This window comes from Cyphomyrmex costatus, unplaced genomic scaffold (genome assembly GCF_001594065.2).
Source record: "Cyphomyrmex costatus isolate MS0001 unplaced genomic scaffold, Ccosl1.0 scaffold378, whole genome shotgun sequence".
Classification (NCBI taxonomy): domain Eukaryota; kingdom Metazoa; phylum Arthropoda; class Insecta; order Hymenoptera; family Formicidae; genus Cyphomyrmex; species Cyphomyrmex costatus.
In genome coordinates, this window is record NW_017277972.1 from 561,787 (window position 1) to 578,556 (window position 16,770).

General features: G+C 33.9%; 2 protein-coding genes across 2 annotated transcripts in view; one reads left to right on the forward strand and one right to left on the reverse strand.

The window, feature by feature from the left end:
* LOC108776749 (uncharacterized) overlaps positions 1-16,770 on the forward strand; it is a 114,111-nt gene that overhangs the window by 50,363 nt on the left and 46,978 nt on the right. The gene's annotated exons all lie outside the window — the stretch shown is intronic.
* LOC108776748 (uncharacterized) lies at positions 2,354-3,113 on the reverse strand. The gene is made up of 3 exons (XM_018543451.1): positions 3,069-3,113; positions 2,806-2,982; positions 2,354-2,566 (listed from the first exon to the last, which is right to left on the reverse strand). Exons 1-3 carry the CDS (start codon positions 3,111-3,113, stop codon positions 2,354-2,356), a joined length of 435 nt encoding a protein of 144 aa, XP_018398953.1.

The window sequence follows — 16,770 nt, forward strand, 5'->3', positions numbered from 1 at the left end:
TATACATACTTCGTATGTGTATACGGTGCGCTTACGAGTCAGCGAGGGGAACGAATTTTTTTTTACTACCGTCTATGATCTCGGACATCGTCCTCCAGCTCTTGGATTTCACCACCGGGCGCTGGGACGGACGTAGGAAATTTTTGATCGCGCGAGCGGCGCCCGCGCGTGCTCCATGTATACATACTTCGTATGTGTATACGGTGCTCTTACGAGTCAGCGAGGGGAACGAATTTTTTTTTACTACCGTCTATGATCTCGGACATCGTCCTCCAGCTCTTGGATTTCACCACCGGGCGCTGGGACGGACGTAGGATATTTTTGATCGCTCGAATGGCGCTCGCCTTTGCACCTTTACCTTTTGTTTTGTAACGATTCGACATACGTTTATAATTTTCGGTCACATGTATATACGAGTGATCGTCAATTGTTTCGCTCCAAGAACGATCCAAACTTCAATCACATTTATATAAAAATGTTATTATACATCTGACACTTTATATTTTTTATTATATGTGTATATTAGTACATAATAAATCACAGTTTACTTAGTAGATAATAAAAGGATATAAAATAAGGATTTTTATAAATAGTATGGCTCAATAAATTAAAATAATATGTGTAGAAGGGCTACGAGCCAGAAAACAAATAATAAAATATTTTTAATAATTTTGAAAACATTTTATATAAGACAATAATTAAAAGTTACACAGAAAACGCAAACAAAAGTAAGACTAAGAATTAAAATATAAACAAAAGTAAGACTAAGAATTAAAATATAAACAATAAAATATAACAGACGTTTCGACCTCTCTTAGGTCATTTTCAATGTTTAAACGTGTAAAATATTTTAAAAATTATGCATTACATATAAATTTTCAAAAAAGAAACTAAAATGCGAGATGGTAGCATTTTTTGCGATGTTTTTCTTCACAAAATAGTGTCGTCGTTGCGAGTATTAAAATAATTGTGTAGGTGTTACAAACTTTAATATGGAGGTGTCAAGTTTTTTAATAAGTCCATGAATAAATCTTCTATTTTTCATCATTGTCGGGTAGTTCTTCATCATAGTAAGTCTCATGGATAGTATGTCAATAAGAAAGTCATTCTCATGAACAGAAATGGTGAAATCGTAATGCAGAACTACAATTGTACAATATAAAATAATAGAAGTTATACTACACAATACAAATCCAGATACCACATAAATTCACATTCGTTCGACATATATAAATACCTATTTTATATGAAAATGACTTCCATATTAGCAATCAATGTTGTAGAAATATTTTTAATCGTCAGTATAATATTAGAGTAAATTCAAACAAAATTTAATTGGTTATAGAAAACTTAAAACAACGATATGGAACAGATGTTGTCACATAGAGACGATATAAAGTCTTACTTTTGTTTGCGTTTTCTGTGTAACTTTTAATTATTGTCTTATATAAAATGTTTTCAAAATTATTAAAAATATTTTATTATTTGTTTTCTGGCTCGTAGCCCTTCTACACATATTATTATAAGGATTTTTATTTTTAAATGTAGTAATGGTAACTTGAAAGGATATCACAAACAATATCATATTTTCTAACTTATTAATTTGTTTGGACATTTGTCTTAACAAAAAAATCAGATATTTTTTTATTTATTAATAAAAATCTCTTAAATAACTAAATAATCTATGTATTAAAAATTTAACTGTGAAACAAAAACTTAATATTTCTTTATCCAGATATCTCTTAGTAGATAACAAAGGCACACACAAAAATTTGTAACCCTGAGATTAGATCATGATATTCTTATGTATGTATTTTGATATTCTTTTATGTTTTGAAAGCGAATCTGATGTCCAATTGCTCCATCGTGTAATAATTTTTTTATTCACAGAAAACAACTAGATTTCCAATATTTTAAACTACTAGCTTGCATATTAATTTTACAAGCTTGTATATTATGATCGAAATTATATTCTCTCTTTTATTTCAGCTTGCTTATTAAAAACTAGATCATAAATGAAAATCAAGCTATTTTCCACCGATAAAAAATGTGACATGATGAAGCAATTTAGAATCGAATTTGATATATCAGAGTGTCAAAAAGAATATTAAAGTTTAATCTCCGGATCAAGTATTAAATTTTATTTTGTGTGCCTGTGTGCAATTAATCAGTTTACGAGTTATTCATATGGTCCATTAAAGTTTGCATAATTTTCTTTCGAAGCATTGATTTATTTGGTTCTTCAGCATCTTGTAATTCCTTAAGAACTAAATTTGCTAAAGCATGATCTTTTCCTTCATTTTGTTTATCTTTAACTCGGTTTGAGAGTTGAACTATTAATGAAGGAACAGCTTCAAAAGAATCTATAAACTATAAAGCAATCAACATTCATTTTTCCACTAGGTATGTTACATTTAGGAATGCTTGATGTTGATTTTGGTGATGGCGTTGATCTTGAAGATTTATCAATTTGTGGAGAAATTGATAGAGATGGTCTTTGTATTGGCACTATATTGGAATTTGAAATTTGCGTTGTTTCCGATGAATTTAGAGGTGGAACTAAGTTCTATATATAACAAAAACAATTATGAGGTTACATATATTCATGGCGACAATAAATTAACATTTTAGGCATTTTCTTTTTGAAAAAAACAAGTAAAATAAATTGAGAAACTAATTTCACATTGTTCCTTGAAATTTTAGCTATGTAAAAAAATTTTTTAAAACTTAAATGAAAAATTTTAAGAAATATTTTTACCAAGAACGTTATACTATAGTATATATTAAATAAATATCAAAACATACCGAATTTGTTAAATCCAAAAATGGATCTCTGTTGTTAAGAGATGTTGAATTTGGTAATAGCGTTGATTTTGCAGATATATTTCTTGGTGAAGATACTGATGGGGATCTTTGTACCGAATCTGTGGTAAGTATTGGCGATTGTGCTATTTCCGATGAATTCAAAGATGGAATTGAGTTCTATCATATATACAATCAAAACAATTAATACAAGCACGACATTATGAAACTAGTACAGAAATAAATACTGAATTGTCAAAACATACTGAATTTGTCAAAAGTGGAGTTCTATTTCTATTATTGATCAGCATCTTTGTTTTCAGTCAAATCACATATTTCATTGTCATTCTGGTCTACTGGGTCGTTGAAATATATGTTGTCACTATCATATGCGTGATCTGCACATATGTTTTTTAACTTACACAATCCAATAGTGTATAACTGTATAATACGTTACAATACACATACAATATAAGGTCTAGCTGTTCGCTGAAATTTCGTCACTATTCCTTAACGCTATTCCTCTATTCCTTCATTCTGCGTTAACGCCATTGTATACATACGTTGATATTGGACTGTTCCCTATTCCCTGTTCCCTGTTCTCTATTCTCTGTTCTCTGTTCCTTTTATTCTGCGCAGCCCCTTATACTCTTCGAGTACTACAAAATGGCGCAAAAAAAAATAATTTTTTTGAAACTTGAGGTGCGATCTTTTTTTTAAAAAAATTTATTTAAAGATATTTAATGATGAAGCTGAAGCTGGCAGTCAGACTTAACAGCCAGAACGCGGCAGTCAGGGACGAATAGGGTGCTGGGGCCCCAAAGATTAAAAATTAATAAAAACCATTAAAAAAACCATTGAACGCATCTAACACATTTCAGATGGCACAAAATACATTAATATATGTAAAATTTATAATAATCTGCCGGGAGATAATTTTTATTGATAGTAATAAAATTAAATAACAATCATATATTTACTATTAAGCAGCCAGACCGTACGCAAACTCGTAGCAACTTGAAAAAAATCACACACACTCTCCAAGACGAGTACAAAACGATGGAATGACCATTTTTCCGGGGATGGCCCTCATTGTTTATAGAAAAATTAAACAACATTTATAAACTATTGAGCAGCCAGACCGTACGCAAACTCGTAGCGACTTGAAAAAAATCACATACATTCTCCAAGACGAGTACAAAACGATGGAACGACCATTTTCCCGGGGACGGCCCTCATTGTTTATAGAAAAATTAAACAACATTTATAAACTATTGAGCAGCCAGATCGTACGCAAACTCGTAGCGACTTGAAAAAAATCACAAACGTTCTCGAGGACGAGTGTAAGACAAAGACACAAGGATTTGCTCGGAGACGGCTCTCATTGCTTATAAAAAAATTAAATAACCTTTAGAAAAATTATTTGAGTAGTCAAGTCGTACGCTGTTAATTGTCCGCTCTTGGTTAGTATCCAGAACCACGACGAGGACGTGGCGGACTAGGGTTCCGTTTCTTTTTGTTCTTTTTTTAATATTTTTTTTTGTTCTTTTTTATTTTTTAATTTTTTTGTATTTTATAACATTTTATATTTTTTGAGTCTGTTTTTTCTTAATTTTTTTTAAAACGCTTTCTTTTTTGTTTCTATTTTTCATAACATATTTATTATTTTGTTCATTTGTTTATACATTTTTTTTTTTTGCGTTCTAGTGTTAGGTGGTGATGCTTGATTTTGTAGCAGTAAATGTAGAGTCGCTGCAAATTCGAACGTGTTCTGGAAGTGGAATGGAACACTTTCAGATTTTTTCAATTTGTTTAAACTAAACTTCTCAGTTGTTAAGTCTTTGTTGTTATTACTCAGAATTAAGTGTAGGGATTTGATTGTTCTTTTTTCTAACCGTTTGTCCGAAATTGTATTAGCAAGATAATTTGCTATATGCCTTTACGGGCCGCACTCATGTCGTCTTCGGAAAATTTCGTGTAAGAACCTGAAGCAATTATGTATGCCCATGTGCATACGTGCATTTCACAATTTCCACCTACATCATTATTTATAATTTGCGATGGAATGTCTCGTGGGGTATACAGTGTCCATTCATCCCATAAACTCATTGAAATGTTTTCCTGTATGAAATTACAAATTCCATTGAGTATCTTTTCGTTAGGATTACCATGCAATGAGTCCAGATACACGATACTTTGTCGTGAATGGATTACGATTAGAATTGTCCAATGGACTGCAAAATTAACAGGTATGAGCCACACTGGATAGTCCCATACTGTGTTTCGAGTCGCCCACTTTTTATATCCTATGCTTACAAAACCTCGCGTTAATAAACTCTCGCAGAAATGAGTATCAAAGCATAACAGAGAGAATTTTATGCTTTTTGCAATTCCGGGTAAGAGTGTGAAAAATTCATTTATTATAACATCATCCAAGAATTGCTCCGCAGATTGAAATGGCATCAACGTTCTAAAATTTTTAACCTCAATTATGTATCCATTGATTTCTTTCCTTAAATCGGGAAATCCATTGGGATAAGTTAATTCTGCATGAAATAATACTTCATCTGCTGCTGTTTTAATAATAGGACTTTCTGATTTGCGTTTTTCGAAATTTTCCAAAGAATCATTGTCATGGCAATCTGTAGCTTCTTCACTTTGCTCAATCATGTTTTTTCTACCAATTTTGACAAATTTTGAGTATATCAGATACTTGTTCATTGGTTTGGGTTTCTTCCAGGTCTCGACAGCATCTTCATCGTCGCTAATGATTTTTCGAGCTCATTGCTTACAATGCGTAGTTTTCAATGGAAATTGTCGCTCTTTCAATCTCGCTTCAATTATTTTAAAATTTGCCATAATGAAACGCGGTACAGGAATGCGTATTTCCCTATCTAATATTTGGTGTTTTAAAATAATTCTCGATAGGAGCATTGCTGTCACGACTCAAATTAAATTGTGCAATACCTGTGGCTGACCATAAAGGAAAATAGGGCATTAAATATTCCGTGACGTAATCGAAAAACTCTTTGCAGAAAAATGCATTCGATTTTGAATAATTAATTTTGCTATTTTCCCGTGCACTCATCTCAATTGTTTTGAATGCGTGATAATAAGGCAACGATTTCCTATCGAAAGAAAACGTATCAGCTTGTGCCTGTGACGAATATATATCCGAGCTAGTGCTCACGTCTTCTGTAATAATCTTGATAGATTTTACTAAATGATTGAAATCATTGTCTTCATATTCATTTCCGAACAGTTTTACAAATACGTCATACACTCCAGCAGCAGCTGATACACAGTTACAGTGCATTATATTCGCTAACAGTGATGCTGCTATAGAACGCATGAGTTTTTGTTTCTTTCCATCCGGATAGCACTTTTTAATCTTTTGTGTAACTGTCTTTATAAAATGCGAAGAACACACATGATTAATAGTCACATTTCCTTGCATTAATGTTTTATTTTCGTATTTTTCGTACATGTACTGGATGTAGCTTGACAAAGTCATGACATTCAAGGCTCTGCATACTGATTGTATTAATGCCAGACTAAAATCTGTTTCGACCTTTTTTATTTTCTTTGTCGTTATTTTTCTTAATTTATCATTAAATACGTCCAGAAAATGCTTAATCGCTGTTACATCGTGTTTCGACGATATAAATTCAGCAACAGGTAATGGCCCAACATCAATATTTCCTGGTGCATAATAATAAATGGTACTTGCAGTACTGAGTTGTTCGGGTTGTGCAATGATCGAACCAGTTGAATCCAGATGCAAATGTCTCAGTTTGTCAGAAGCTAAACATCGTATTTGTTTTTCGCTAAATAGGATTACTGACAGTGGTATTATAGCAAATTCTTGGATATAACCATGTATCTCTTCACCGCGAATCTGTTCTTGTTGCTGATTAAATAATTTGGTCATAAATGTTATATATTCCTTATCGAGATCGTATTTTGCTCGATTTTTACTTGATATTTTTTGTAAAATATCTAAACTCGGAGTTTTATTTAAATTGCCTGCTCGTAATACTTCTTCGTCAGCATTGGCAAGCATTTTTAATTTTACTACAATTGCTGATCGTTTTTCCAACTCATCGGTTAACGCTGCCCTTACTTTGCCACGAATGTGGTGACGATGTCGTTCTTTCTCATGAGAAATATGATCGTTGACATAAACATGCACGATTTTATCAGTGTGAGGAACGTCGATATTTTGTGTTACAAAAAATTTAAATTTTGCACACGTCGAGTGTTTGCATTGAAAAGAGATGATACTTCTTTTTAATGTATTTCTACATTTATGCCACGAGATGGTTAATACGCAGAAAGGATGTTTTTTCAAATTCCGAGTTAAAAGCATCTACCCAACCTTTTCGTAAAGATTTATCCCTGCCAATCCAGAATTCTTCCCAAAAATGTTTTAGGAGAATGAAGGAACTTCTACACAATGATGGTAAAATTTTCTTTCTACCAACAGTTACTTTTTGAAGAATGCTAATCGGAGGTAATGGTTCACAATCATTTGCCGTGGACATGTCACAATCTTCTGGACATAAGGGATATTGATTATTATAAATATTGTACTTGATGATGAATCATTATCATTATCAACGATCATTTCTTCTTCAGAATGAAATGCTTCATCGTTTGTAATACTTAAGGTTAAAGTGCGCTCATCGTCGTCGATGGTCAGACTTTGAGGAAACATATCTACCAATATTTTTTCTTTTTTAATATCATTGTTAATAATATTAAGTTCGCCGAAATTATTTTTAGACATGTCTGAACATGATGAAATTTCTACCTGTTCAGTTTGCTCAACGTATTGAACAGATGGACATACATTATCAGTTTTGATATTTTCAATGTTACTTATAATGTTGCTCGTATATTTTTTGAACATGTCACTACATTTTCTTTGGTAATTGTCAATTGTACGCGGATCTACATTACCTATAATGTTACGGCAAACGTCTAACCACAAACATTTAGTAGAGTGGTGTTGCAAACGCAAAACGAAATTATCAATGTCGTCATCATACTTATTATATATCTGAACAATAGCGTCAGAAATAGTATCGATTGTAATAAATTTTCTGTATGTTTTCAATGCTGTAAAAATCTGAATATAAATGATAACAGAAATTAAAATTTTAAATTTCTGTATAGCAGAGGTGGAAGAATACAATTTTATTATTAATTCAACACCTACTGTAGAGCGTTGATGAGAAAAGCATACATCTATTCTAGAGCGCTGCAGAAAAGCCAGTCATATAAGACAAGCAATAGCAAATCCGCGAGAAACAGTTGCCGCGGCACGTCGTTTATAAATGTTGCAGCGACTCTACATTTACTGCTACAAAATCAAGTATCACCACCTAACACTAGAACGCAAAAAAAAAATGTATAAACAAATGAACAAAATAATATATATGTTATGAAAAATGGAAACAAAAAAGAAAGCGTTTTAAAAAAATTAAGAAAAAACAGACTCAAAAAATATAAAATGTTATAAAATACAAAAAAATTAAAAAATTAAAAAATAAAAAAAAACCAAAAAAATAAAAGGAAAAATATAAAAAAAAGAACAAAAAGAAACGGAACCCTAGTCCGCCACGTCCTCGTCGTGGTTCTAGATACTAACCAAGAGCGGACAATTAACAGCGTACGACTTGACCACTCAAATAATTTTTCTAAAGGTTATTTAATTTTTTTATAAACAATGAGAGCCGTCCCCGAGCAAATCCTTGTGTCTTCGTCTTACACTCGTCCTCGAGAACGTTTGTGATTTTTTTCAAGTCGCTACGAGTTTGCGTACGATCTGGCTGCTCAATAGTTTATAAATGTTGTTTAATTTTTCTATAAACAATGAGGGCCGTCCCCGGAAAATGATTGTTATTAAATTTTATTACTATTAATAAAAATTATCCCCCGGCAGATTATTATAAATTTTACATATATTAATGTATTTTGTGCCATTTGAAATGTGTTAGATGCGTTCAATGGTTTTTTTAATGGTTTTTATTAATTTTTAATCTTTGGGGCCCCAGCACCCTATTCATCCCTGGCTGCCGCGTTCTGGCTGCTAAGTCTGGCTGCCAGCTTCAGCTTCATTATTTAATGGCCGATACTATTGTTATAATTAATCAGGAACTGTAATACTCTTCGAGTACTGTGAGATTCCGTCATGTAAATCGGCTTTTTCAAATCTTGTGGTGCCACGCGAAGTTAGCACCACATATTTTTATTTTTAAAAATTTTTTGCCTATATCAACAGTACTATTGATGAAACCTATCAGGAACTCTAGAACTATTGCGGGTGTAAGCAGTACTGTTATTAAAATTTCCTATTTTTGAAGTTGAGGTGTTAACTTCACAGAGACGTCGTTTTCGTTATCACCATTCATTCTTATCGTCGTTATCGTTGTTGTCATCGCTATCATTGTCATCCTCGTCCTCGTCATTGTCACTGCCAGTCACCGCAGTCACAGATGATAGTTGTCGTGGAGGTCAACGTCGGTTGTTGCCCCAGCTTCCCCAACGTTGCTTGGTCCGCTCGTTGGTGGCCTTCTTGTAAGTCGGAATTGCTGATTCTGTTCAGCACAAAGTTCCCTTCCTTCTCAACTTTACCTCTCCAGCTCTCTTTCTTCCTCTTTCTCTTTCTCTTTCCATCGCCCTAGGCATCCTACTCTACCAATCTCTTCCGCGCGACTTCCTCACCGAGTTTGTTTCTCGCCGAAGTTGCATATCACACTTTGTTGCCTGTCAACTACACACTGTTCGATGATGTTGCGTAATGCCTCGATCGAAGAGACTGTCGCGTCGGCCGATCGTTCTCGATCGAACTAGCCCCTAATCAGTCAATTTACGACAATGAATATCGCGATTTTGTGAGTGATCGACGGAGAAACCGTGCGATCGATGAGAGAAAATAATAGGGTGTTTTTGCAATATCGTGTGCATGCGCGGTTCGACTTTCCGTTAAATAATGCGACTTAAACGTTCACCGTAATCTGAATGCATTGTATTGTAAAAACTCTAATGTGCGCAACTGGCAGCGTAATTTAGAGTAAACTATTAAAAGTGTCTCAAAATTGTCTGCTTTACGATTATTTAAAAAAAATATAAGTATTTTGTAACTGCGCCTTTACAGATTAAAAATTTTTTTCCATAGTAATTAAAGTACAAACGATAATATAGTTTCAATTTTTTTGATACTTCTCTGATTTCTATAGTTTTGTGGCAATCCTGTAAAATGAATAAGCAATCATGTGGTATTGATTGTTGACGATGAGAGTGACCACTTTCCTACTTCTGCATGGTTTTTTCGTGAATTTACTACTGAGGATGGCTCGGATGTAAGCCGAAATGTTTAGTAATGTAATAATATATTTTTTAATTGCTAATAAATATATGTTTTTATAATTTCGCAATACTAACAGCGATTATACTCTCATTAGCCTTTGTATTCTATTTATTTGAATAAGCAACTTTTGCATTTTTATAGTTTTTTCAATATTTAGAAGCATTATTTCTGTAAATACACGGAAACCATTGAAATTGTTAATCTGGTCGCGAGTCACGAGCGAGGAGGAGTAAACGAGGCATGAACGAAAAGCTAGTGATACTCGACAGCGAAAGGGCTCTTTTCTCCTTCGCGTTTTTTCTCCTTCTCCTCCCTTTGTCATTAGCAGCGACTCTGCTTCTCACTGTTTCGTTTATTTCAAAGGCGAGTTTTAATTGTACTTATCGATTGTGTGCCGCAGCGAAGGGAACAAGGTTCTCCTTTCTTGTTCATTCCATCCACCTCTCTCTGTGCTTGCCGTTCCTCCTTTCTCTTATACGCTCGCTCAGTCACACACTCCGCCTCTTATCACTGAACAACGGCGAGCTTCTTCCATCGCTGCCGCCCACGCCGTTGCTGCCTTTTTCCCTCTTTTCTCACTGCACATCCTTCTGCCTTGGGACGCGGCGCATTGTTCCACGTTGAAGTGCACTCCGCTCACAGCTGCAACGTCATTCTTGTGCGGAGAACGCTGCGTCCACGCTGCGACGACGCATCGTTCGGCAAAAATTGGCGAGTCCGCGCGAGCATATTTCTTAATACACTTCAGACACAGTATATACAGTAGCGCAACTCTCCTGATTTTGTGAAGCCTAAAATGGAGTGCGCATGCGCGAAATGGGTAAGTTGCCCATAGAGACCTAGAAAACAGAGAAGCGTCATTGAAGGGTATGGCTTGATTGGCTGTCTAAATCATGTGATCAGAGAGCCATTTTAATTCACTATTGCATCTAATAGATATAGTTTTATAACGTATGTACATATATATATAGAGAAAAATTTAGACAATACAGTGTCGAAGTGCAATAAAAAACTATTATTATGGTGTAAGTATTCTTATTTGTGTGAATATTTAATATTGGACTTAACCTAACCTAATCTAATCTTTCTACCTTTTGCATCAACTGTCATCAGCTTATTGGTCAAGAGCACTTATATTGAATTAAAATGGCGATGGTTACCTAACCCAACCGACGCAATGTCGCATCTCTGTTTTCTAGGCCTCTAGTTGCCCAGTAACGCCGTCTACACTTCTATCTCACTTGCTCTAGTTCCTCTTTCTCTCTGTTTCTTTCTAGCTGCCTAGGTTATTTGTATGAACAGCAAATTAAATGTACAAAAACTAAAAGAAATAGATTTATAATTGTAATGCGTTGCAAAATAAAAAAAAATACAAAAATAAGAAAATATAAAATTATATAAATATTGTATAAATATTATACTGTAAAAATATTTTAATTAAAGATCGGCACACGATGCTTGTTTTCCTGCTAAATTGTTTACATTTTTTGAAAATTATTAGAATTGTACCACACAGAATTAACGCAGATTTTCTAGCTAAAACGTAAGTATAATTTAACAGAAAAACACAAGCATCATTTTCCGCAGGTTTAAAATATTAATATAAACAATAAAATTTACTGTTATTTATCAGAACTTTTTTGTACACCTAATATCTCTTATGGTACGTTTCCACCGAGCGCGTCACGCATCGCGTCGTGAAAGAGAGAAAAAGAGAAGTTTATATAAATACACAACTCTTCTCTTTCTCTCCTTCGACGACGCGACGCGTGACGCGCTCAATTTAGCCTTATGGTATGTCGAAGGAGAGAAAGAGAGGGATTGTGTATATCTGCATATGTCGATGGTATATGTATAAACTTCTCTCTTTCTCTCTTTATCGATAAGGACGATATTGCAAATGGCGTCCTAATTCGCAGGTTCTTCTTTTGAACGGACTCCCTCTCAATTCGGAACACAAATGAGGGTCACTTTTCTGTATTCGCGCCCAATCGTGATCGGTTTCCTCCTCTCTTACTTCATGGTTCTGTCACAGTATAACTACATTGGATATTTTAGGCTTCACTAACATCAAAGGTGCCGACAGAGAGTTGCGCTACTTATATACTGTGCTTCAGACGAATCCTTCTCAAGATCGTTTGTTATCGAGTTGAGCCAGCAGTCCCGTTTAAGCGAGTGCGAGATGATCTTATGGGCTAATATTTATTTATGTCTAATTGTACACTCAGACTTAATTTATTTACACTTTTTATTCGCCATTGTGCAAGTACAACGCAGTTGAATCGTTTTAAGAAAGTTATATCGAGCCTCTCTTAACAGTTTTAAGCTCTTGTCTGCAACGAGAGACGCTGCAGCGCGAAATTGGGAAGTTTTAATTACTCCGCGACCGTACTTAGGGGTTAATCGGCTCTGGGAACATCGGCGACTTTATAGCCTCCGGGAAATTTGGTCCTTCCGTGGACATTAAATGCGGCGTTTCCAACCTCACAGAAAGGATTTTCAATATTGAGGAAAAAAATATTCTTGACGTATCTTAGCTCAACTCTATGATATATATTATAAAATTAAGATTATATTAAAATAAAATCGATAATTAGATTCTACACCATCGAATAAAATAAGATCGACATTTTATCTTGAAACAAGTATAAGACCGGAATTAGATTACGCATTAATGATTGAGATTGAAAATTAAAAAATTGAAATTTGACACCAATGAGAATAAAGGAATCTTAGCTCCTATTATTTTGATTGGCTAAATTTCAATATTTCAATCTTTAATCTCAATCTTCAATGCATAGTCTGATTTCGGCCTAACACGTATAAATTTAGAAATTTATATATTCTTACATTTAGAATACGTCTATCCAGTTATATACGCGATGCTACAACATCAAAGCAACGAAGCTCTTGTGGTTAGGTAAGAGAGACACGTGGAACGAGAGATCTCTAATTTGAATCCTCGGTTGAGCTCAGTTTTTCGTTGTTGAAAAATATAAATAAAATTGCTTCCGCAGGAATAGAATAAGAATGTTTAAATGAAGAATATTGTGTCGAACTTAAATTTTTCTATTAAAAAAATTAATGAGCTAACATCAAGAATACTTTATTCTATAATTTTAGAATTTTTCATTTAAGATTCAAATATTCTATTAAGTGTACAAATTAGTTCGGTCCGTTTTTTGTGTTCAAAAATGCATTTATTTCAAAACAAAATGAATGAACAGATTAATTAAAGTATTGTCCTGGCTACTACTTTTTCCTACCTCTCAGGCAATTTTCGAATTCCAATTCTCGAAAAAATGACTTGTCTTTGGAGGCGATCATCTTTTGGAAAACAGACCGAACTAATTTGTACTCCAATACTTTGAGAAATAAATATAATTGGCTCTATGTAGATCTTATTTTATTCTAGATTTTGGAGTATCAGCATTGAACATAGAAATCTTTTTTGTGAGTGATAATTACGCCGCGTGCATCATGCGTTTCATCGGTGTGCACGCGCGTACAAACCTCTTCCGTTGATCCATTCGCAAGCCCAGCAGCGATCGTTAACCTTACGCGAAAATGGATAAGACGGTTCGGTTCCGACAACGTGTCGTCGCTGTATCTATAGAAATTCATTGGCATATACCGGAGCATATTCGTATAAATGCCATTAAAAGTTGCTGCGAGATACATCGTTTTCAACATATTTTCCGCCAAGTGCAGAAACTGAAAGCCATGAAATGCGCGCGGTCCTTTACGATGTATGTTCTGAAACGATAGTAATTTGTATAGGAGAGTTCCAAAGGAATAATTGTATCCAGCTGGGTAAACAATAACGCGTAACACGTTAATAACCAATCAACGTGATATGGCGTTGTTCAAACTTTAGCGTACGTACAAGATGCGTTACACCAGCCGTTACACCTATCACCTTCTAAGCTTCAACATATGACGAAGCGTGTATAATAAGATAACCGGCCTTGTAACGAGATTATCACTGTGTGTGACGCGCTACTGGCTCTCTTATAAGGTAGCTCGATAGCGACAAGAAACAATTATCTTTTAAACGTGTATGATCATCGCGACGGTTAGGCTAACGGTAAAAGTTGCGTTCTATTTCCATCCGACGGTGGAAAATAACGTCGCTATTTCGGTTACAAGATAGAGCTCGGAATACCTGCAAATCCAGGTACTCGCTGGCGGACCGGGTATCCGAATACGGTTCTGGACCGGTTCCGCGAGTACTGGCTAATTCGGGTACCCGCAGGACTGTGTACGATACGGGTACCCGCGGAACCGTGTGTGATAGGATTCCTGTAGACCCGTGTACAATACAGGTACCCATTTCAATGCGAGTATCCACTATATGCTACAGATATTTGTGTGTAACTTTGTCAATTTTAAAGATTTGTGTTTTACGTAGTGATTCTTATTTCGTTCGTAATTAATTAGTTTAAATTATGATATAACTTTTAAAATATTCAACTAAGTACTAACAATTGCCAGCGAAATACTATTATACTCATTTTATTGAGAACTTTTATTTATCAAAATTTTGATACCAAGTTGACAAAGAGAGAGATATATCATACATAATTATATTCTATAATATACATGTAATATACATACACACACACACACATATATATATATACCTATATACAATATATAGGGTGGGGCAATAACTTTGTCCACCTTGAATATCTCCACTATTTTTAGAGTTTGAAAATATTATGATTACACACGTACACAAAAGTTGTATCAAGAGGACTATAACATACCTATGCTAGTAATAATTTTCTAGGTGGAGACACTTCGGAGATTTCAAGGTCACTTTCATTTTTTTAAAATGGTATTATATGATTTTTTAAAATTATGATTCCTTTAGTTATTTTGTTATGAAAGTATTAAGGTAGAAGTATCGAAAAATTAATAGTTTACGAGATATTTTACACTTTATTTTGGTACATATTGACATAAAATGTTGAATAACTCGTAAACTATTGATTTTTTGATAATCGTATCTTAATACTTTTGTGAACAGAATAATGAGGTGAATCAATTGGTGTAAAGAAAACACATAGTTGCTTTAAATTAGCAGCGATTAAAGTACAAAAAAGTATTTTTTGGCTGTCAACGGTAGAGCTTTTTTTAAGATACTCTTCATATTTATGCTTATGTTATTTATTACAGTTTCTACAATGCTATTTTGTTCATATTTCATTATTTTTATTGCAGTTTTATTTTTGTTTTAAAAAAAGAATTATTTTATCTTTATGAAAGGAAAAGATTATTTTTTATTTTAAGTTTTATTTCCTTTTTATTTCCTATTCTTTCTATCATCCTTCTACGCCTCCTACGATAATTGGTTTAAATTTTAAACAGTGTAGAAAAGAATGTTTTTTTAATGGAATATCCAACAAACAAGATAAACATTACACATTAGCTAAGATTATAACAGCATAAAAATATGAAGAGTATCTTCATAAAAACGCCGTTACAATAGAAAAAACACTTTTTTGTACGTCTGTGAAGCTAGCATATCATGTATCAGCATCGCATAAAATGATACCAGTTCTGCTCGCATCCACCACAGTTCTACAGTTCTATATCGGTTTTATCAATAGTTCTACCGAATTACGTCCAGAAAATCGATTTAAAATATGAGATGCCAACTTCCCGTCTTACCATCCAGCATCTCACCGGATTTCGAACGTATGAGGTGTAAAATATAAGAAGCCAAAGAGTTCTATCGTTAAAACTCAATACACCAATAGTTCTGGCCAAAAAACCATTTAAACTGTTCGAAAATGGTATATATTAACACGTACAGGTGATATGCTAGCCGAATGGCGACAGTTCTGTGAAAAATGCGGTACTTATCGTGTATATCTGACTATGCCCTAACGAGTTCTGAAGAGTTCTGATGAGAAAAATTATTTATTAATTTTTTAAACAACTTTATATACCCGAAAAGGGCACTTTTCATAGCACATGTGTGATATGCTGGCCGATTGGTGACAATTCTGAGAAGTTTATGGTACTTATCGTGTAGATCTGACTATTCCCTAACGAGTTCTGAAGAGTTCTCTGATGAGAAAAATCATTTATTAATTTTTTAAACAATTTTTAATACACGAAAAAGACACTTTTCATAGCATATGCGTGATATGTGCTGGCCGATTGGTGACAGTTCTGAGAAGTTTATGGTACTTATCGTGTAGATCTGACTATGCTCTAACGATTTCTGAAGAGTTCTGATGAGAAAAATTATTTATTAATTTTTTAAACAATTTTCAATCCCCGAAAAGGGCACTTTTCATAGCACATGTGTGATATGCTGGCCGATTGGTGACAGTTCTGTGAGAAATGCGGTACTTATCGTGTAGATCTGACTATTCCCTAACGAGTTCTGAAGAGTTCTGATGAGAAAAATTATTTATTAATTTTTTAAACAATATACTAAGAAAAAATAGCCAATTAAGAGCCAACACAAGAACGTCGTGTGTAAAATTTTTAATTCAATAAATACAAAGTAATTATAAACGTTTCGACCCTATATTCGGGTCCTTATCAATATATAAATAAAGATATTAATATAATAA

What these genes read in the sequence shown, in the direction of transcription:
- LOC108776748 (XM_018543451.1), bottom strand. Translation starts at nt 3,113, where the DNA reads ATGCTGATCAATAATAGAAATAGAACTCCACTTTTGACAAATTCA. An exon ending in CTCCACTTTTGACAAATTCA is followed by an intron (nt 2,983 to 3,068) that starts GTATGTTTTGAC and finishes TATATATGATAG; the next exon opens with AACTCAATTCCATCTTTGAA. An exon ending in TTTTGGATTTAACAAATTCG is followed by an intron (nt 2,567 to 2,805) that starts GTATGTTTTGAT and finishes TGTTATATATAG; the next exon opens with AACTTAGTTCCACCTCTAAA.